Source organism: Pezoporus wallicus, unplaced genomic scaffold (genome assembly GCF_028554395.1).
Source record: "Pezoporus wallicus isolate ANWC-B61680 ecotype Strahan unplaced genomic scaffold, APGP_CSIRO_Pwel_v1 contig_3487, whole genome shotgun sequence".
Classification (NCBI taxonomy): Eukaryota; Metazoa; Chordata; class Aves; order Psittaciformes; family Psittacidae; genus Pezoporus; species Pezoporus wallicus.
In genome coordinates this window covers 239527-261538 of record NW_026636018.1, presented here as the reverse complement: position 1 = coordinate 261538, position 22012 = coordinate 239527, and the positions used below count along the sequence as shown (strand labels likewise).

The following is a 22012-nucleotide window of genomic DNA, read 5'->3' as shown; positions in this document are numbered from 1 at the left end:
CAGATCTTGCTGAAGTCAATGGGAGAAGAGGATGAGAGGACTATCAAGTGCCGTGGACAGAGAAGAACACAGAAACCCAGTGAATTCAGTGACAGCTGATGCAATATGTTTATTGACATAAACTCAGCATCTAACAGCATATTTGATTTTTTGTACGTGTTTTTCCTTTTGTATGTCAAGCAAACTGAAGTTTCCACTTTATCTATACCCATTTACCTGCAGGAATTTTAGTAAAACTGTATTAAAATTTTTAATACAGCTGCATGTTTTCATCTACAAGAAATAAACCCCCACACGTCTCATTAGTTATCTACACAGTTTAATCACTTACAAGCATAATTTTTAACCTCTAGGAAAACATTTTGAAAGTATATGTAATGAACTTTTCATAAGCCTTTCACTTTTTGAACAGTCCTGCATAGAATTTTAAAAATTCCTTTCGATTGATTCTCTTTTGATTAAATTTCAACAGAAAATGTAAACAGATGTTAATTGCTTTGAGCTAACAGATGAAACTATAGTTATTTCTTTTAAAAACATCTGAACTGTAACCTTTTAACTTCTTTAGAGAAACCTGAGCATCAACCATAACAGGAGGAAACCGCCACATTCCTTTACACAACTTTATTATCTTTTGGATTAATACTATGTTTTCGAAGTCTATCATAGGGCAAATTCTTTCTCAGCAGTATCTCTAAATCTGAATGAAATCCACTTCCTTCTGTGAAATTATTCTAGATAGATACTGGAATAACTGAGATCAGAATTAGGCCCAATATAAAAGAAATAATTTTAGTTTTGAAAGTATTTCCCTGTTGTATGTCTGTTACTTTCCAATGTACAGTGCAATATACGAAAAAAGCACTAATATATATCCATCATATTGCTTAATTATAAAACAAACAGTATAAATCAAGGAGATGTTATAAAAAAACCAGGAGAGTAACATAAAAGAGGCTTGATTTCTTTCACCATATGTAATCACCGAAAAAGCATCCTTTATCATGAGGGCAGTGAACACGATATTACATGTAATATCTTATTTGGATATTGAAAGTAAAAGGCTGTGAAAGCAATATGTTCATTTTAGTCAACACATTATCAAGGTGCAGCCACAGAAGGAAAAGAAAAAACCCAACTTATTCTTTTCTGCAAGCACCTTTTGTAAATTCAGTCCCTGTTAGTGGGAATATTCCCCATAGGACTCTGTAACAAGCTCCACAGAATTACCTAGCTGGGAAACACTGAGACAACATCACGCATACATTTCCGAGACAGAAACTCACTCAATCCTTTCTCTTTATGCTATTTAGAAATTCAGCTGTGCCTGAGCATTTCTGGTTTCCCTACACCATCTAAATGAAAACATCTTCTATTGCAACAGTATACACAACTCAGCTGGGACAAGGTGTTGGGAATTTTCACCCCATATCTTTGTCAGATAAAGAGGGCCAATGCTTGGTCCTACTGAGATCAATGACAAACTCTTCAGCTGACTTCAACTGGGAGCGATATTTGGGTCTATGAGTTTGCTTCTTTCCAGGGCTGAGCAATTTGAATGTCTGTGCAACATCCATTTTTGGTGAAGCCAACAGGAACGGGCCATGCTCAGTGCATCTTAGCCTTCCCCTCAACCAGTGATCCCACTGAAAAGCTCCAGAGAAACTCAACAGAAGGAAGCACCTCTACAAGACGAGTCAGCCTACATGGTTACAGTAATACGATGCAATTGCAACTGGCAGTGCTTCCAAGCAACCAAATACATTTTGAACAGATGTATTTTTCAACAAGGCATTTATAGTAAAGAATTATTTTCTTTTTTATCTTATCTTTTTTTTTTTTTTTAACTGTCTTTGTGCTCCTGCTACTTTGCTGTAGCTCAGCAGTGAATTCCTCTTAGCATGTACAGCAGACATTATCCCTAAATCTGTTAACAGCAATATTTCACCACTGGCATGTACAGGAGACCAAATATTCTTCTGTTAATAGTTTTTGACAAAGACCGCTTCTGTGGTTCTTTGTGTTAGCATTTGATTACAGATGCAGAAGTAATTTTGTGCAGCACTTTAATCTTTTGCTGCACATTAAGTAAATTGGTATTTTAAGATATATGACTTATAAATCCACTACACTAGAATGCAGAATAATGAAACCTGCATCTTAGGCAACTGGGAAGTGGACTTGAAAATAGCAGTCATTTAAACAAGATAGACTTTCGTTTTTACTTGAAGTAGAAGAGAACAACAAAATCCTTGCTTCCTCAGTCAGTGGATCTTTCACCACTGACTTTAGTCAAATTAGGAATCCAACCAAAAGGTATGAGCAGCCCTTTGCATCCCGAGTAAATGCAGTATTTTCTGTATTTTTCATTCTGTGGCAGAAGCTTAAAATAATGTAACCTGACTATGTACATTGACAGGTTTATGAATAACATTTGTTAGAGCTAATTGGTGTCAAAAATGTATAGCAGAGTCAAGACAGTGTGAAGCTTCATGTCCTTTGGGCACACACAGTGACAGGAGATTGTTTTAGCTGGAAACAGTCCTCCTATCCTGGGCTGCTGAAGGATGCTGAAAAGCTTAGATACTTTCACCTTCTTGACAAAATAATGTACAAATTGGCACTTGAAATGATTTCTTAGTTCATGGACAAAACCACACTTATTCATTTATATTTCTGTCTTAGGCAGGAGAATCAGGCTTTCCCTAAACCTACCATCACTGCTCCACTATGGAATGATATATGTTCACCTTGACCAAAACTTTTAAAATTACAAACTGTTCTGACAGACATGTTCCCTTTAAGACTAGAAAAGCTCAACATGACGTATTTAAATATATTTCCCTCAAAGGTATTCCCTTGTACATGTTACCTTGTAATCTTTGCCATCAATTCCCCTCACCTACAACAATTTTGATCATTACTTTTTCTAAAACACTGCTTTCTTTTGTGTTGAAAATTATGCTTGCATCTGCTCAGCTTTGGGAGAGGTCTTCTGTGCTGATGTGCAAGGTAACTGGCTCGCCAACAGTCCCATAGCTGAGGGTTCTTGTGGAAACTTCAGTTTTAAAGCTTGACTGTCCATTGTCTGCTGAGAGTTGGACTTCAGTGCAGAAAGATGGTTTCACTGTGAAGGTGGGACCAGGAGAAGCTGCTGCTGTTGCTGCATGCACTCCAGGTGCCACTGACATGCAGGTATCACTCACATGGAAAGAGATGTTTGAGGCGCCTACAGACTGCACACCGGTTACTCTAGACGCTGACGTGAACATGCCCCCAGGAATGTGCTCCTCCAACTGGCTGAAAAACCTTTGCCTGGGCTTGGACACCACAGGTCTCCCCAGATTCAGCAGCACTGGCTTCCCAATTGTTGGCTCATTAATCTCTGTCTGGAGCACGGAGATCTCGCAGGGTTTCTCTGCCGTACGGTTCTTGTCATCACACCTGAAGGTCTCACCTTCTTCAGGAACATAATCTTCAAGATCCTCCAAAGTTAATAATTTTCCATTGTGGGTTAAGATTTTGCGGTCCCGGGTGCTAATGTCATCTGCCTGTAGTTCGTCTGGTTCATCTACTATAATGACATTACCCTCTTCTGGAAGGACATCTTGTATTACTTCAGGTACCTCCTCTTCAACAGGCCAAGATATGTCTAATTCATCTGCCTCTTCCTTAACCTCTGGACTTGCTAGTGAGAACAGAAGTTCGTGCTGGTCTGCAGCAGTTGTCTTAAATCTGAAGATCAAAGGCTCACCCCCACAGGCAAGCAGTGGGGAAGCGACGTCTGACCTGCAGTGAGCACTTGTTTCCTGTGGGAAGCTCTTTCCTTCTGTTCCATAATCTATAAATGAATTATTCCCTAGTTGTTCGGACCCACAAGGGAAGCTTCTGTCCTCGTTGCTGACTTGAGGTTCTTCCTCTTCAGTTGCGTACACCAAGGGCTGGATATCAGCTTCAGAAAGGCTGTCACTAGGCAAAGATTTTGACTGCTCCACCAATTTATTGTTGGAATTGTTTGTGTTTGGATCATCTTCTGGGGAATGCCTGGGCCTTGAGCTAGGAAAAGTGAATGTTAACACTCCTGATTCATCTTTTTCTTGTTTTACTGGGGAAGAGCCTCTTTTCCTTGCAGGTTTTGGTGATTTTTTCACCTTGAATTCAATTATTTCTTCCACTTCAACCCATTTGGGCTTTTTCTCTTCTACCTTGGTCTCTTCAGTGAAATCTCTTGCTGCTGCTCCTTGCCTGTCCTCTGGTTCTGTGACAAAAAGCATGGGGACAGCAGACTTTGGTGTTGCCTCCTGTTCATATCTGTGAACAGGCTGCCTGATCTTTGAAACATAGACTGGCTCTGGAGTTGGCTCCGCTCTTGGGGAGCGGGAAGGCGAATGACCTGAAGAAGAACGTGCAGGAGAAACCCTTCCCCTTTGTCTTGGGCTCTTCACCACAGTGGTTATCGTTTCCTCTCTGATGACAGAAAGGGTTGGAATGGAGTTGGCAGGAAGATGAGACTTTTTGGGGAGCCACACTCCATCAGCACATGCTATTGTTGGTCAAGGCGCTACAGTGGGGTTAGTTTTGTGAGCACTATAGCTTTTGGTGAAGCACGTCATTTTTGGAAGGGATACACACGCAACACACACACATGCCCATCTCCACTTACTTTTTGATCCAGGGAAAACATCAGTGCCCTTACCCCAAAAGGAACTGTAGCTCCGTTAACCTCCTTTAGTGCATGAACACGCAATGAGTATGTCCATCTAAGGAATGTTCTTCTGGGTGTTACTATATTTCATGCGACTTCTGCTTACCACCCACTACACTACTTTGTACCCATATAGCAGTTTCAGTCAAAGATTTTAAACACTCAAAGAATTTAATCTTTTCCTGAGTATTCTTGGTTGAAATCCTGATTTCATCAAACTCAATGGCAAAATGGCCTTCATTACAGTAGGGTCAGCATCTTGTCTTTTTAATTAACGCAATGTATCTCTAATTTGTTTATTAAAGACTTTTGAGACTAGAGATCTGCATTTTCACATGAAGAACAGTTATATTTAAAGGGCATTCCTAAAAACAAGTCATCTATACCCAAATACACTTATTTTTCATCTTCATAATATCATTATTGCAGACACAGCCTGACCTATTACTGCTGATTGACATAGGAGTACCAAACCAACATGGGATGCACAATTATAATTTCTAAGTATATTTCTGCTGAGCTCACTTTAAATGTTTTGACATATTCAAAGCAGCTGGGGCTTCTCAGCATCCGTGTACACACATCTTGTGTCGAAACAATCTTCTGCTCCCATGGCAGGACAAACTTTGACTTTAAATGAGCTACAGATGAAGTTGGATCAAATAGCTTTAAAATATGGGGACAAGAACACCTCAGCTTAGACTTCAGTCCTTCTAATTTATATGTTTAACATTCAGTGTTTCCTGCAGGTTTTTCAGTTGCATTTCTTACATGGAAAAGCTTGAAGGTAAAGACAGTGTTTGCTTTGCAAGCACAAGTAAGCTCTACAGCATAGGTAGCTGGTTCAGTGAATCTAACAGGCAAAGCTGATTTTGTTTCCGTGTTGAGATTCTGTCGCTACCTTCAAGCAATAGGATTAGCTGAAGTGTAAAGACAATGAGCTAGACTGGGATTATGAATCAAGAGAACAGCTTTTTCATTTCTCTCTTTCTCCTCCCCAGCCTCTTATCACAGCACACAGAGCTGAAAGTCACCAGCTACCTCTGCTCTGCCTTTTGCACTGAGATACAGAGAAGGTGGAAGGAGTCCTTGTGCAAGGAAAGCCTGTTTCTCCTATTGCATTTGTCTAGCCATCATGGAAGACTAATCCTCTTAGATATATTGTAGCCTTTCTCATCTGTTGGTCTAATTTTTGACACTATTATTGTCTTCTCCTGTGGAGATCAGATTTCTTTACATCATCACTCTCTCCCTTTGAGGATGCAGTGAAGTTCAGGGCTGGAGCACCTACAGTCAGATTTTGTCCAGAGCACTCTCTCTGCCACTGCTCATTTCCACTGCTTTATTCTTCCCCCCAAGTTTTCTACAATTTTTCTATAGAGCTTTAATGTATATGCAGAGCCTTCATTATGCCCATGGTGCCTTTCTGAATTACACAAGTTAAACCATTTTAGATAAAGACAAGAATGAATCCATGTGTGCTTGCACTTGACTGCTCTACATTGCAAAATTACAGTGCATTTTGGGGTCTGGGATTTGCATATGTAGACACTGTTAAATCCCATCTCTAAATTATCCATTATTTTCTGCTAGTGGTTTCAAAGCTGCTTCTGTTTCTCAGCTCACTACATATTAAGGAGAACTGGGATGTGCCCTTAGAGAGTTATTCCCAAACTTTACCTCTACCACACCACTATGCTAATTCCAGCTGAGGTCCATTCTAATAAGTTCATGACCACATCCACTAGCAGAAGGAGGGGAATTTGTGTTGTTCTGAGATCCCACTCATAAATATACCAATCTCCTTTAAGACTGCAGCCTTCAATTTAGGAATTACTTCTTGAGCTGTCCAAAGCAATAGTCTGTGGTATTTATGTGTCAGAAATTTAAAAATCAGCTTAATTGATGATATTTTATATTAGTTTAATATTATTTCATCAACTGTAATGTCGCTGCTTGTTATTTGAAATCATGAAGCTGACCTGAGAAATGTAAAATAAAAGTATCTCTCCAGGTGACTTACAGGCACACGGATGTAGATAGATGAGATTCACTAAGCTTTAGACATGGTCTGACTCTGAGCGATCCGTTGACTTTCTCAGGATGTTTCTGAATGTTGCATCAAAGAACATTTTTCTGTTTAGCTACCCCACTGGTATCTGAATCCTGATCCTTGAGACAGTAGAGACAGTACAGAAACACCTTTATTTTCTGGTCTTTGCAAGGTCAAAAAAGTCTAATGACTAGAGATGTTAACTGAAATGAGGTGGAAAGGAGAGGGGCAAAGGCAGAACCCCTTCCTGCCTCTCCTGTCTGCTTAGGAGAGGGCAATATGTCTTCTTATAAGCCACTGGCTCCAAATGGGTTAAGTGTATGGATCATAAGAAATAGTCATAATAGAGAATTAGATAAAAGTTAAGCAACTCTTAACCACATTATAGTTGTCATTTTACACATCCTCTTCACCATCCAAAAGGAGTTAATTTTAGCATCGTGTCCAAGTCAAGGACTGATCTTAGCAACAGTACAACTCTTGAGGGAGTGCATTGCCCCAAAATATCTGTTTATAGTCACCCGCTACCATTTGGTCATGATTTGAATAGCTTAGAGGTGCTCTGAAGGCCTGCCACAGAAGGACAATGTCCCCTTTCCAGCACATGAAATAATTTTGTTATGTATTTGTCTATGATACTTAAGAAGATGCATAAAGATTTTCATGGCTGATCAGCTGTTGGTCTACATATGGCTGAGAAAGTACTGCTCTTTGCTGAAATTAATCTTTCTATGTTATAGGCACCCACCCAATATAAACCAGGCTCAAAGTATGCAAGAAGAAGAAGGAGTCATTATCAGGGCAAAATTTCATATTAGAAATACAGAGGCAGAAGGAGATAAAAATATATATCTTCCTTCTGCTTCATCATAAAAAGCTTTCCTCAAGAATTAAAAATAGAAAGCCAGAAGAAATTGCTGTATATTATGATATACTTATTAAATTTGTACAGTTTTTCAAGTAGCCACTTCTCAAAGCTAGTTTTTTTCAACATTGAGAATCAGACTCTACTTCTTGAAGTCTTGTGCAACTCTTATCAGCATTCTGTGTACTTTTTCCACGTGTACTATCATAAAAAACCTGACCCAGACTGTATCTAACACCAGTGCTGCTGTGTTTTAAAAGGGATGGCAAGATTTTTTTCAGGTGATCACTTTGCATAGCATAGAATACCATGAGATCTGGTGGGATGGGAATGAACACACTTGCATGGCCAATAAACACAAGCTTGTTATTGGATCATGCATAGGCAGCAAGGCAAAACACAAATGTTACAAAAAAAAAAAAAATAATTAGCACTTACATGATGATGGTTTTCTTGGGCACTTTAGTCTCTTGTTCAGTGACTACAAAGAAAACAGTATGAACAGCATGGGGTTAAAGAAAGGCAAAAGCTGAAATGATTAAATTAACTTTGCTCAGTTAATCAAAACAAACTGGAGTGAAAAAAAACTCAACTGTACCATCCCATCCATGCTTTCTGTGGTTACTTCCAGCATCGTCTTAGTGTTTCTGACCAAGAATGAAAACTGCTTTCTGAACAGTGAATGATTTTAGCTTTGAAATCAAGTATTTTGTGGAGAACAATATTGCTAAGTCTGTTTATTGTACCATGAGATTCTGACATTTTTGTTTCACAGGTCAAAGCTATTTTTTTCTATAATAATGTAGTGATGGTGTGAGAAACTTGGAAGTGCATTAATTTGGATAATCCTGGAGAGCTGAAATACTTTAAACTGTGATTTCACTTACTAGAAAAACAGTTTCCCCAAACACAGAACAGTTTCCAAGCTTTTGTGGACTAGATGCAAAATCCAAGCTGATAATATGAAAACTAAAATCATTATCATCAGTACAGAAAATCAATATAAAAAAACCCCAACAACTAGGAAGCCCAGGAGAGCCCTGTAATATATCTATGTCTACTCCTTCTCTTTTTTGCTATAATTTGCAATTTTTTCTGACCCTTGCCCAATAGCAAACTAGAAGCTGTTGATGCATATCAAGATCATAAGAAAAGTAATAATTTCATGATTTTTTTAAAATAGTTCTTAAAATTAACATTTAAAAAAAATAAGAAAGATACCATTTGAAGAGCTAATAGATATTTTTGACAGGTTCCCATCCTATCTGCTGAAATAAAATTGAGACACCGCTTAAACCAGACTGCTTTGAACACACTCTAAGCTGCTGAACCTATCTGAGATCTAGAAAAAACAGCAACAAGCCCCACTTTTTATTTAATAAACTCGTGAAGTTTAAAAATACCCCTGAATTTAATCTTAAAGTAATTTGTCGAACATTAGGTTTTCAATCTTCCAGCCTATCTTTCTATAATAAATAAGCTTTGGTAATTTTCAGTTGGTAAGTGAACGGCAACTTAAAAATGTATCTATAAAATCACAAACAGTTCTTGCCCAGGGAACTTGTAGGATCTGTATTATTTGTTAAATAACTCATGATTAGTGTTTATGTTTTCAACAGTGCTCCAAAACTGCACTGACTGAAAATTAAAAACACATTTACAATATTAGATGGAATAATTTAACCTAATTTTCTTTCCACTTAACTTCCAAGGGCTCTCTTCTGTTGCTAGGCATAACAACAAATCCCAACATAATGAAAACTAATTTTGTGCAAATGTAGATGTTAATATCTGATGTAGAGCAACACGTTTTCTTTGCAGGGCCTTGTCTCATTTATGTATGTAAAAATCTTGAATAATTTCTAATAGAGTCAAAGGAATTACTGTAGAATTAGGTGGTTTTAAACAAAGTCTCTTTTGAAATTAGAGTTTATAGCTTACTGGCAAAGTCAAGGGCATGTTTATTCTTGAACACAATTACAAGTGTTTACATATCCTTACCATTTTTTAAATAATTCAAAACCATTTTAAATGGTACAATAATAATTATACAATGATGGAAGATGAACTGAGTGCTTGAACAATTTAATGCACCCAGGTTAGAAATTTTTACTAAATTTTTAAACTCTTAATATAGTGACATTTTTAGAAAATATCATCAAATAATATCATAGGATTCATCCATAAGCAGCAAGAGTATCAGTTCTGATGTAAATAAGAATGAATTTGATTAGGCACATAAACATAGGCGTTTTGTACAATTATATTAACAGCAACTGTATTTAGATGAGAGTGAAATATGTATTTAATGAAATATGTTTTGAATTAAATCTCCCAACCATCTTTAATGTTTACTCAATGTTCTGAACTCCTCTCAAATGACATGGATCAAAATATTTCTATATGTAGCACATGTCAAAGGGGTTCAGTATACAAAAGTTCAGCTGGCATGGGATTACAAAGCCATAAATGGCATATAGTGAATGGGTCCTGATGACTTGCAATTTAGTGCATGACAGATACATTTTATATGTGCTATCCAAAGTGTGAGGGAGGATTTAAACGATCCTATATGAAGGATAGAACCACATGAAAGTAGGATGAGAGAATTTGGGTTTCTTTTTCTTTTTTATTTTTTTTTTCCCCTGATAGGAAAATATTCTGCATCTGTTTTAACACTGGATTTATCATTTCAACTTGTTTGGTAGCATTTTAGGAAAACAGCTTTGCAAAGCAGGAGCCCCTGATAAGCAGGTTAAAAGCTATAAGCATTAGGATCAGCCAGTGCTTCTGTAGGACCTGACTCCGTTTTGGTTAATACATAAAATCATTCACTTACAAGTGATTAAACATTTAGGGTAGGTCAGTTCTTGGAGCCCTGAAGGATGAAGGGTGATTTATGGCCTTTATTACAAAATTAAAGTCTGCTTTCTCCACTCGGAGAAGCATAAACCTGTTTTTCCTGCCCAGCACATGCTGCTGGCATAAGCAATGGGAACACTGCTCTGCTTTCACCCATCTTCTGCTATGCTCTGGAGGTTAATCTTCAACAGGGGATGCACAAATCTGATGTGAATTGCTAAAGCTGCTCTTAAGATGAGCAAGTCATGGCCAGAATGCAGTTTGCTAAATTGTGTGAATGAAATTTGCAATTTGTGTGAAAGTGGTTTGTGTGAAAGTGGTTTGCACTCTCTCTAAATAAAAGGCTCCACTCCTGCAGCCACTGAGATGGTTTTAATGGCAGATTGTGCTCTCTTAAATTTGCACTGAAAACCAAATGGCCAGGACAAAAATAAGACTAACCGATGATGACAACAGAAAAAAAAAAAACCAAGATAAATATCCTAATTATCAACCTAGCCAGGGATCTTCAAGGACAGAAATGTAATGTTCCTCTGTGTTTTAAAGAATCTTCCATTTGAAAGCCTCAAAATATTTGAGAGCTCTGTAATGCTTAGCTTTTCCCTGAAACGTGGATATCACCAAACAAGGCAACTAAAGTTGCCCAAAGCTCTGAATGAGATCTAAGTTAAACTGTGAAGAGACTTCTCTTCTGCAATTGCATGTGCTCTTTTTCTTTGTAAGTTTTGCTTATCTCCCATTGTGGAGCTGACTTCTTGCTCTACTGTTGACTGTCTCATGCTATGTCCTGGATCTGCCCAACAAATGAAAATGCAACAGTTTTCAAAAACACTGGGCTTTATTTTTCTTAAAAAAAAATGAGCAAGTTAGTGAGCCTGGGATGAATGAATGACAACAGCAACATGTTAAAAAGGGATGCCAGAGCACATCAGCCCAGATCTGCCATGTGTATGTTAAGCAGCGAGGAGCAAAGCAGTCAAGACAACTTCAAGTCAAAGAAGAAGATCTTCTTTCAGTTACATTTTTTAAAAACATCTAAAATATTTCCAATGTCCATAAAAAGGGATTTTTAAAGCAACCCTCCATTGACTTCAGTGCAGCGACAGTATAGCTGAAGGCAGATCTCAGCATTTCAGGCTGGCAGCTCAGGCTGCAGCTGCTCACAAGGAGACCCCTTAGTCCAGTGATTTCCGTCCTTTTCAGATTTGGTCCTTCCAGTGGATCTGCAAATTCCATAGTGTGAATTTCATAGAATCACCTAGGTTGGAAAAGACCTTTAAGATCATCAAGTCCAACCATTTAAACATAATGACAAGCAGTTCGGTTTTGAGACCCATGGTGCTGGACTGTGGACCACCACTAACTGCAGGTCAGGGCTCGAAAACCACTGTACTAATGGTATCCCCAGATCGTGACAGTAGGTTTGGTTCAGCATAATAAAGAGTACAGAAAGGCAGGATGACAAACACTAAAATAGTTGCAAGTAGAGCCACTTGGGTGCTTCAGAAGACTGACAATAGAGAGCCAGTGATAAACCAGGTAAAACTTGGACACACCAGATTGGTGAACTAGGAAAAAGACACAGTATCAATTTCCTGTTGTAATTACACCACAGCAGTAACGTTGTCCTCTTGGTGAAGTTACAAATAATCCCATTTTCACAAATGGAAAGGTTTGTAAGGATGGAAAGAGAAAGCCTGCATGAGATCCATCCGTCCTCCAGTTCTTTGTCAGATGAATCTGATTTTTCCATAGGTAGTCAAGGTTGGTTACTGATTCTCAAGAAAGCAATGAATTCCCTCCTTGGCCAAGTGTATTATGCTGAATGCATCCCTGGTGTGATTCTGCTCAGAACAATCGTCTTGCTCCATGGATAAGCCTGCTCTCTGCTCCATTGGCTTGAAACAGCTTTCCCCCTGTTCCTCCCTGGAGGTAACTCTATTTCCTTCCCTATTATCACATTCAAGTAACTGCACATCATGGAACAAAAATGATTTCATAACATTTCTGAAGCTTCCAGGCAAACTCCAATTGTATTTCTTCAAACAAGCTCACTTTTTTTTTTTTTAATTTATGATAGTAGAAGAGTAATTTGGGGCTGAACATATACACATTTGCAACCCCAAGAGCTGAACAATGCTCCTAACACTGTTTTACAGTCCTTGTTGATTTTATAACCTCTTCCACCTTGGTACAAGGGAACTTCATCAAGATATGCCACCCTAACAGTGATTTGCATTCCTCTGCATCCTGAATGCCACATATATTTTGTCTATTTATGGCATAGCAGGGACAAAGTATTTAAGTACTTCAAGGTTTAAGCTGCTGAAACAATTATAGTGTTGCTATACTAATACCATTCTCCCTCTAGTGTTTCTGAATGATTTGATGGTACTCTGGGAAAGGACTGAAAGGAAAGCAAGTATAAGAGGATGACAAGCGAGTACATAGAACTGGATGCTAATCTGATAGCCTAATTGTGCCTGAATACTCTTAATGCAATAATATAACATTAATGTCTCAGACAGGGCCAGGAGAGAAGGCCCACAGAAAATGATGAATTAAAATATGAGTGGATCACCATTTCCCCTGAATACTTTTCCAGACTTCAGTCAGAGTGCCTTTATATTTGATGGCTTTTACTGAATGTTGGTAGTAACACTTATCCACTGTCAAAAGCACACCTGAAAGCCTGTTGTTATCACAAGACAATGTAAAAATACTGAAGATGACAAAGAAGGTTCTACAGCCGTTTTCAAACCTCTGGCTTTTTTGGCCATGTCTCCACTAACCACGTCTGGCACCAAGTTTTTCTGGCATAGAATAGCCTCTGCCTATCCTAGGCCTCTCTCTTACCCTCCAAAATGGTAAGCTATCTATTATCTGTTATAAGATAGTCCCTTGGCTGTATTATCTCCTGAACTGCTGCTGGAACTTTTCGAGAGAGACAGTGCTGGCTGGCCCATCCTCAGCCAGCCAAGGACACTTCCAAGATGTACGAAGAACCAATTTCCTATGCCAACAAATGTGCCTTATGCAGCTGTAGCCACTGATTTAAATTTGGTTTTGATGGGTTTATAGCAAGCATGTCTAACACTGCTTGCGGAAATCCCTTTGATAAGGAGGTAACTTTAGACAGTCGCATCCTAAAGGTGTGAAGAAAGAGATGCGTTGTTGGATGGATGTTCATATCACTCTACCAATTCAGGTGAAACATGCAGAGAAAAAAGGAATAGACTATAGCTATGTGGTGTGTAATACCTGAACAGGACTTAACAGTCCTAGGTTCAGTGGATGAACTAATATTACTCTGGACATACTGCTGTCAGTTCTGCTTTCTCAGTCATTCCAGATAGTCTTCAGTAGTATTTCAGAAATGGTCACAATATGCCTGCAGCTTCACTTACTGGCCCCTGCTTTGTCTCAGCAGTACATAACTCATGTTCTGCGAGGCTGACACGCATTTTCAAGTGTTCAAACAGGAATAGAAACATTTTATTTGCACTGTTTGTGGTATGACATACCCTTCGTACCTGCTCCTCCTTTTTCATATAATGCATTTATGAGCATTATATGATGAAGTTGATTTGCCAGGTTTGCAAATCAACAGATGGTGATGGGTATAGAGCTGAGCTGCAGTATACCCATGCACATCTTGATAGACATACAGATACGTATACACCAACAATTAACATGGATAAGATGGCAAATATATTTGATCCTCAATGAGGTGGTTTTAGAGTAATTCACTGACATACTTACAGAGCTGGTCAAGGTTCATACCTTCTATAGTAATGGCTTGGTCTCCTCTCCTCTCCTGGGTCAGGGCTGCAGCACTGTGATGATAAAGTTCTGCCCCACTTTTTGCAGACCCTAATCTGTTCACCAGCTGAAGAGAATCATGCAGTACCAAATGAAATGCAGGATGTTTGGGTGGTTTTTATATAATAAAAACTTCCTATACTACATTATAAATTCATTACAATTACATGGCAGCTGAAATGGATGAAGATGTGACCCCAAACCTAAGCTAGAGTCTGAATGAATGCACTGCTGCTCAGTGGAGTTCATGATAATGCTTTACCAGAAACGATTCACAGGGAGAAATTACAGCACATTAGCTACCTTACAGTTACTTGCAGTTTGCTCTGTGGCCTATAACATGGTCCTGAGGCAGCTCTGTCTCTACCAACAGGTACAGATTGCTGCTGGATGCCATTTAGATGGTCATTAAAGAGGAATTTTTTATTTATCTTCTGTTAATCTACTGAGTCTTACTCAGCCAAGGGAATGGGATCATCCTGGACCATGGGACCTTATCCAATGGCACATGCAAGATAACCTGGTTTTGCTAAAATTCTAGTAGAAATTTTTAAATGCTATCAAATGTCCTAAACATTTCTGTGGAATAACTGTGAAGCCACAGCGAGCTGAGCCATTTACCATGAACAGCGACCCATGCTAATTTCTTAAACAAGGAATACTGCTGACCTGTTTTATTACAATGAATGCATAGACTATGGCTATTTTTTATAAAATATTTTACAGTACATTTATTATAATTTCTTGGATGCTTCCACATATGTTTGCTAAACAAACAGGAATTTCAGTGGTTTATACTTCTGTTCAGATTTAATTTCTCTCTTTTGGCTTTGGATGATTTTTATTTATGTTTTTTTTTAGTAGCATGAATCTGTCCTAATTTAAAGACAGTCCAGAAAAAAAAAGATCACACCAAAACGGCCTCAGACTTTGTAAAAGGTACCTCTAGAGATCTGAATGTGAATTTAAAGTATAGAACAAGCTCACTCAATTACAATTTGAACCACCAAACTCTCAAATCAGAATATTATGAAGCTTTTGATGTCCACAATCCAGATCTGGTTCAGAAGAACTTGACTTTTGACTTCTATACAACAGGAAGCAGCAATTACTCAGCCACTAATCTCATGCAACAAAACTCTCCCAGTAAAATTAATTCTACCCATGTCATGTCAGACAGCAGATCTTTAAATCTTTCCATACTTACCTCACATTCATAGTGTCCCATGTCTTCATTGGAAGGGTTCTTGACCACCAGGACTACCACTCCACTCCGTGGTTCACTGAAAGTCTGGTATTTACTTGTGTCCTTCAACAATACACCATCTTTGTACCACCTGCATGTTGAAAACACTGAGTATAAGCCAAGAAACAATATGCAGTGTCAAGAAGTATCCTCAGTAATCTGCCTATCAGACCAGTTGGCAAGCAACTCAAGAGTTAATCATTAGACAGACTTCTGGATCCTGGAAGATAGGTCTGCGGGTGGGTAGATCACACATGGATACTAAACTGCACAGGTTTATGAGATTTTTCTTGTAAGTCAATGCAGGAAAACGGGCTTCAAATCATGAGAAAATATACTGAACTTTTTGTCTGAACACCCTAGACTAATTGCTGATAAAATCAATCCAGGTGTAAAGCAGGGAGGATGAAGAAATGATAAAATGTTGTCAGCGTGTTAGATCTCATACAGTCTCATGTCAGGGATTATCTGTAGGCACTTCTTTTTGGATGTTTGCCAGAATAAATTGTTAAGAATCTCAAGAATGTTTGGATTGGGAAAAGCTATCATTGGGTTGGGATTAAGGTGGAAGACACAGAGCAAAAAGGGTCAAAACCTTGAAAGAAAGGGTAGGAGACCCTCCTGACCATGCAAGATGGGAAAATGGGATTTGTTCTAGTGTGACTTGAAGTACTGACCTGATTTGAGGCCTAGGTGCTCCTTCAAAGGTACAGGTAAACTGAGCATCTTCACCCTCAATCAGATAAGCATTTCTAACCTTGTTCACAAACCGTGGTGGCACTGCAAGGCAAAGATAGATGTAGCTAGTAGCTGAAAATATGACCAGAGATGAAGGATGTGTCCCTGACCAGGTAATTCTCATGATGTCTGCACACAAGACACTAAAGACCAAACTTTTTGACATAAGACTAATTGATGGCACCTGTACATCAAATGATTATTTTTAAGTATTATTCAGCATATGTTATATAGAACTTCTGGAACGTCATATTATTTATGCTCGAGGCATTTTATAGCACACCCCTTTAAAATAATGCATCTATGATGAACTTTACCTTGAACAAGGATCTTTCCTAAGGTACTGGCATTTCCAGCAGGACTGGAAGCAAAGCACATGTACTGTCCTGAGTCAATGCCTGTTAGGTTGTCCAAGATCAATGTGCAGGAGCCGTCAGGATCTTCTATTATAATGTGATGGGGATCCACCTCTACAGGCTTTCCATCTTAAAGACAAAGGGAAATTTTTTTTAATCACTTTGGTATTGATTATGCTTTCTCCTTGGAAATTCCATCCAGCTTTTCAACTTGAAAGGTCCAAGAGTATAGAGCTTGCTTTATTGCCACTGATGTTGGTAGTTAAGGAATGAGCTCTTCAACTTCGTCCAGGTCTCTACAAAACATCCTCTGGGCAAAGCACTGCTGAGGGACCTCATCAGTCCTCATTTAAAACTGAAATTCTCTCAAAGTATCTGCCATCCAGTTATAGCTCTGATTTGCTAGCCAAAGGAACACTTCCAAAGTGACTGTAAACATGCAGAACACATCTTTACAAGATGTGAACTTCTAGCAAAGCTGGTTCCTCTGCAATACAGTAATATTTGTCTGCACAGCTGCCTGTGCTATGACATAGAAACATCTGAGCTAGTTAAAAGAAGTTGTTCATTTACTAGAAGTTGTCTAACTGCCACGAGATGTGGCTTACTAGAGGTTAATCGGCAAACCTGAAAATGAAGGGCATATTAGCTCGTAGGTATATGTACGTTACTTGGGTTGCTTAGTAGCTAGCTTTCAGACTAGATTTGGGTATCTCTAAGTGGTCAACTTTTAGGTTAGCCATTAACCAATTAGTAGAAAGCAATATAAATTTGAAGGATGCATTTCAAGACTTGCTGTTCATACCTTTGTACCAGCTGACAGATGGCTTGGGAGCTCCTGTAACTTTGCAGGCCAGCTTGACTGTCTCTCCCAGCTCAGCTGTACAGTCTGCTAGCTCTTCCTCAAAGTCTGGAGGTACTGAAACATCAGAACAAACATGTTACTCTAGAAGAAGGGAGATCTGTCCATGAGATGGCTGCTACAAAGTAGAAGAATAGATTTACTTTTTGGAAAACTGTAAGGTTCACAATGGAAAGCTGAACAGAAAATTTTAGCAGCTAATAGTAAGCAGCTGATAATAAGCGATAATAAGCGACATGCTGTCCTTGCTTATCTGAAACTAAGTTCAGTCCATCAAATGCCTGTTGTTGGTTATAAAGTTAGGCCATAAGAAAAAAAAAAAAAAACAGATTTGTTGCTGATCTGGAAGTATTTTAGGCCATGATTTTAATAAGCACATCCACGCATCCATTATTCACACACCATAGAGCTATCACAGTTAAAACAATTCCCCAATTAAAATGCATATCCAAACTAGTATCCTGTTGGTCTCCCTAAAATAAAATCCTTCCTCCTTTGCTGAGTTCCTTCCTGAATTAAGGAACTTTAACTTATTATTACCATAAGAAACTATACAAAATTATTCTCATAATCTTTCTCATTAGAACACCTCACTAAAACCACAAAAATAAAATGTCCAGGCTTGTCTTCAGTGCATTTACACTAAACCCAATTCCGTTCTGGCATTTCAGGGTGCTAAACTCTCTTATTCTGTAAAGGACACCATTTGTATCCTATGCCTGAACAATAAAGATGTAATATGCCTGCAGATAAATTTTGTCAATAAAAACTTGGTGGAATCTCTAATGACAGTGTAGACAAAGCAGCCAGAATGACATGATAAAAATCCAAAGCAAACACATGCGCCTAGATGCAGCAACATAAGCCAGAGGACAAAGGGAGGATTTGGTACTCAACAGAGTCATAGGAGCCTTTATACAAGCATAAGTACAACTCTGGTCAGGTCCGGAGACTACTTTTCCCTCTGGCTTCTTATGCTCTTTACACAGTGGGCCAGGGCCTTTACCACCAAGCTCTGTGGTCATCTATCTATCTGCAATCCCTACCAGACCAAACACATAGAGTCATAGAATAGTTAGGGTTGAAAAGGACCTTAAGATCATCAAATTCCAACCCCTCTGCCATGGACAGGGATACCTCATACTAAACCATGTCACCCAAGGCTCTGTCCAACCCAGCCTTGAACACTGCCAGGGATGGAGCATTCACAACTTCCTTGGGCAGCCTGTACCAGTGCCTCACCATCCTCACAGTAAAGAACTTCCTCCTTATATCTAATCTAAACTCCTCTGTTTAAGTTTGAACCTGTTACCCCTTGTCCTATCACTACAGCCCCTAAGTGCCATCTCTAGTAACAACTCTGAAATTTGTTTAGAAGCTTCAGTAACGTGTTTGCCTTCCCCAGTGACACACATTTTCTGGGCTATTTTGCTGGAAAACATCATCCTCTGCTCATTGACAAAAATGTACAAATACGAAGACAGGGAATAGAGCAACTCCATGAGTCTCTGATTAATCCTCCATCAAAAGCAATCCACATAAGGTGAAATAGCTAGGGATAGCCAGCTCATCAGTTTGTGTTTTCCACACTTTTGTTATGGACATTGAAGAGTAATTAGAGAGCTACTCATGTGCTCTGCTATTGTTTAATAACTCGTACAGATCCTGTAGGACCTCTGTCACATGAACATAATCAGTTCAGTGATACACTGTCTTGGTTCCCTTGAAAATAAATGGGAAGTCAAACACCACCATCCCATTCTGATAAAGATGCCTTCCCCAGCTCAGGTGGAGGACCTGCTATAACCATTCCAGTTAAGCTTACTGCTTGCTGTCAAGTCCTGTCAGTTATTTACAGCAGTCTGTGATATAATTAAAGGAAAACCTCCAACCCAAGTTCAGCTTAAGACGTGGCAGATGGTCCTAAATGTTTTTCTTCCTCCTTTGCTAAATTCCTTCCTGAATCAGCGAGACTAGCCAAGAAACAACAAGAAGGTTTGGGCTATCTCAGGGCATACTCACTCCAGAGAGGCTCACTGATCCGCTGCTGTATGCCACAGATCTCCTTCACCCAGGAGTTCTTGATATTCACTGTACGTGCCTGAAGAAGGTACTTGCGGACCAAATCTTCCCGTTCATGCCAGATCTCAAATGCCCGGTCATCCCCTTCCACAAGGTCATTCACATCTATGTTGTTCAGCTGCATGACAGAAGGACAACTAAGTCAATACACATCTCATGTTCCTAGGATTTTCAGCCAGAACCTTTCCACAGCTGAAATCCCAGAGTTTAAGACAGTTCAGATCTGGACCTAGCTTTTGTGAACCAGAACCATCTTAAAACAAGGTTTGAAATGGAAACAGCTATTAAACACTAGCAAGTCTCCTGCTGTCAGCATGTACCCTCTCCAGTGGACAACAGCAAAAAGGGAGGGTAATTTACACTGTTTTTAAAGATTTTTCAGATTGCATGAGCGACACAATGTGGCTTTGGCTGAACAGCAATTAGTGTCGTTTGGCAATCCTTTCACCAGTATACTTGATTGTCTGGTTGCCAAACGCATATTTCCCTGGGAGTAATTCTGATTTCAGGAAAATAACATCCAGCAAGAAAAGGTATCCCAAGGGTGGGGCACACTGTCCCTGCAATGCAGCATTGTTGGGCCAAGGATCTGCACAATTAGGGATACATGAAAAGGCATTACAGAGCAGGCACTCCCCAGACAAGTAATCAATATTTTTTGGGGGGGGGGGAGAAATGAACTCTGCCTATGAATGCCGCAGAGGACAGAGATAAAGACTTTCAGAAGGTCCTGACTGGGCTTGGTCAGGAACTCCTTGGTGGGTTTTGTTGGTTGGCTGTTTTTTACTGGAGTTAAGCATCTACTGCCTTGGGAGAACTCTTTCTTCAACTTCCTGCATTTTTAATCTCAGCCTTGAATGTTCAAAGGTGAGCTGGTCAAATCCTCTCAATTTTTCTTTTCTAAACAGGAATTAGTGTCAGGAAAAGACATAACCCACAGAGAGAATCACTAGGAATTAGTTTATGACTAAAACATCATTTCCTCCAGTTTATTACCAAAGTTACAGCCTGCCAGAACCAAATATCTACAAATGCTAGCAAATATAGACAGAAAAATTCACATCAATATTTCATGCTTATGCAATTAGCTGAATGAGGTAACAGAGATGAATAAACACTTGTACATGTAATCCCATTGCACTGTAAAACTCCACCCATGCTTCTATCAGAAGTTTCTGACATGTTTCTGACAGGTTTAGAAGAGAGATTTTGGGATAGACATAGATCTTACTTGTGCTTCAAATACTTTTGGAAACAAAGGAATAGCTCAAAAGAATAGTAAAATGTCCAAACTGGATATAAGCATGAAGTTCTAAATGCTCTAGGTGAGGATAAAGTGATCAGACCTTCATGATGTTCTTGAAGATGTAACTGTAGGTGTCTGTCCTTGTGTCCCGTTTTGGTTTGCAGATCACAATGTAGTTTTTGAAGAGGAAGACATGTCTTTTGTGTCCTTTCCAGGCCATTCTAGCTCCTGGAGCTCCTTCCCACACAATGAAGTGGCCCTGATAGGAAAAAGAAGGAAGCATACATAGCAATAAACCTGGAATGATGTCTCACTGTCATTTTTCAGTGAACATATAGGAAATGTTTACTGTTATATTGTCACCTTATGTGCCTCTGTTTTATTGCAGCACAGCAGATTGCTTCTAATGCTAAAGGTGATGCATCAGACTGACAGCACCAACAGAGGTGCACACGGTGCTTGTCATTATGTTGTCCTTTTGAATGGCATTATTTGTTGCCAGAAAAACAGAGAGCTCCTGTTGGGTAGGCACACTCTTGGAAATGGAAATGCTAATGAAAATTGTCTTTTGTGTGTTAGGCGGACACTTTGTATGCTCACTCGTTTTCCCTTACCAGAGCAGGACATTCATGCTACACACCACAGACATATACAGCTCAGTTAGTGACATGGGTTTCCCCTTGACATCATTAGGCAGAAGTAAGCAGTCTGGGGGTGGGATTGGACTCTGTTTCACATGTCTAAATGTGGATAGATGAATGCACACCGAAGAATTACTGTAATTTAGCCTTTCTAAAGGAGTTTCTTGTAGGACCTAAGGCTACTTAGAAACTAGTGAGGGCTTGCATAGCACTAACACCAGCTGAGAAATTCCAATTACCTGTCGGATGGGTTCACCAAGGCTTTCCAGGGTGCCTGGATAATTCTCAATGAGTGAGACATGGAGGTTGTTTTCTGCTCTTCGGGTGAGTGCAGACACAATGGCATAAGCCTGCTCCAGCAAAGTGCAGTTTTGGCTGTTTCTTGCTTTGTTTCGGATTAATTCCTGTAGATGAATATGAAAATGTTACCAGGCAGTCAGAAAAAAAAGAATAAATTTCATTGAGTTTCTCCATATCTGTTCCAGGTCTTTCATCTGAGCAACTTTTATCCCATTCTTTCACCATGTGCTGCTT

At 39.2% G+C, this 22012-nt stretch overlaps 1 protein-coding gene across 1 annotated transcript in view; it reads right to left on the bottom strand.

The window, feature by feature from the left end:
- Nucleotides 1-84: 84 nt before the first annotated feature.
- The window catches only part of OBSCN (obscurin, cytoskeletal calmodulin and titin-interacting RhoGEF), a 152360-nt gene continuing 130432 nt past the window's right edge, over nt 85-22012 (bottom strand). Inside the window, exons 87-97 of the mRNA XM_057398901.1 lie at nt 21718-21882; nt 20938-21096; nt 19532-19709; nt 17453-17566; nt 16609-16776; nt 16231-16333; nt 15515-15644; nt 14269-14374; nt 8062-8104; nt 3194-4467; nt 85-3157 (exon numbers count right to left, since the gene is read on the bottom strand). Coding sequence (XP_057254884.1) covers nt 2976-3157; nt 3194-4467; nt 8062-8104; nt 14269-14374; nt 15515-15644; nt 16231-16333; nt 16609-16776; nt 17453-17566; nt 19532-19709; nt 20938-21096; nt 21718-21882 — 2622 coding nt within the window. The 3' untranslated portion in view covers nt 85-2975. The remainder of the gene's footprint in view (nt 3158-3193; nt 4468-8061; nt 8105-14268; nt 14375-15514; nt 15645-16230; nt 16334-16608; nt 16777-17452; nt 17567-19531; nt 19710-20937; nt 21097-21717; nt 21883-22012) is intronic.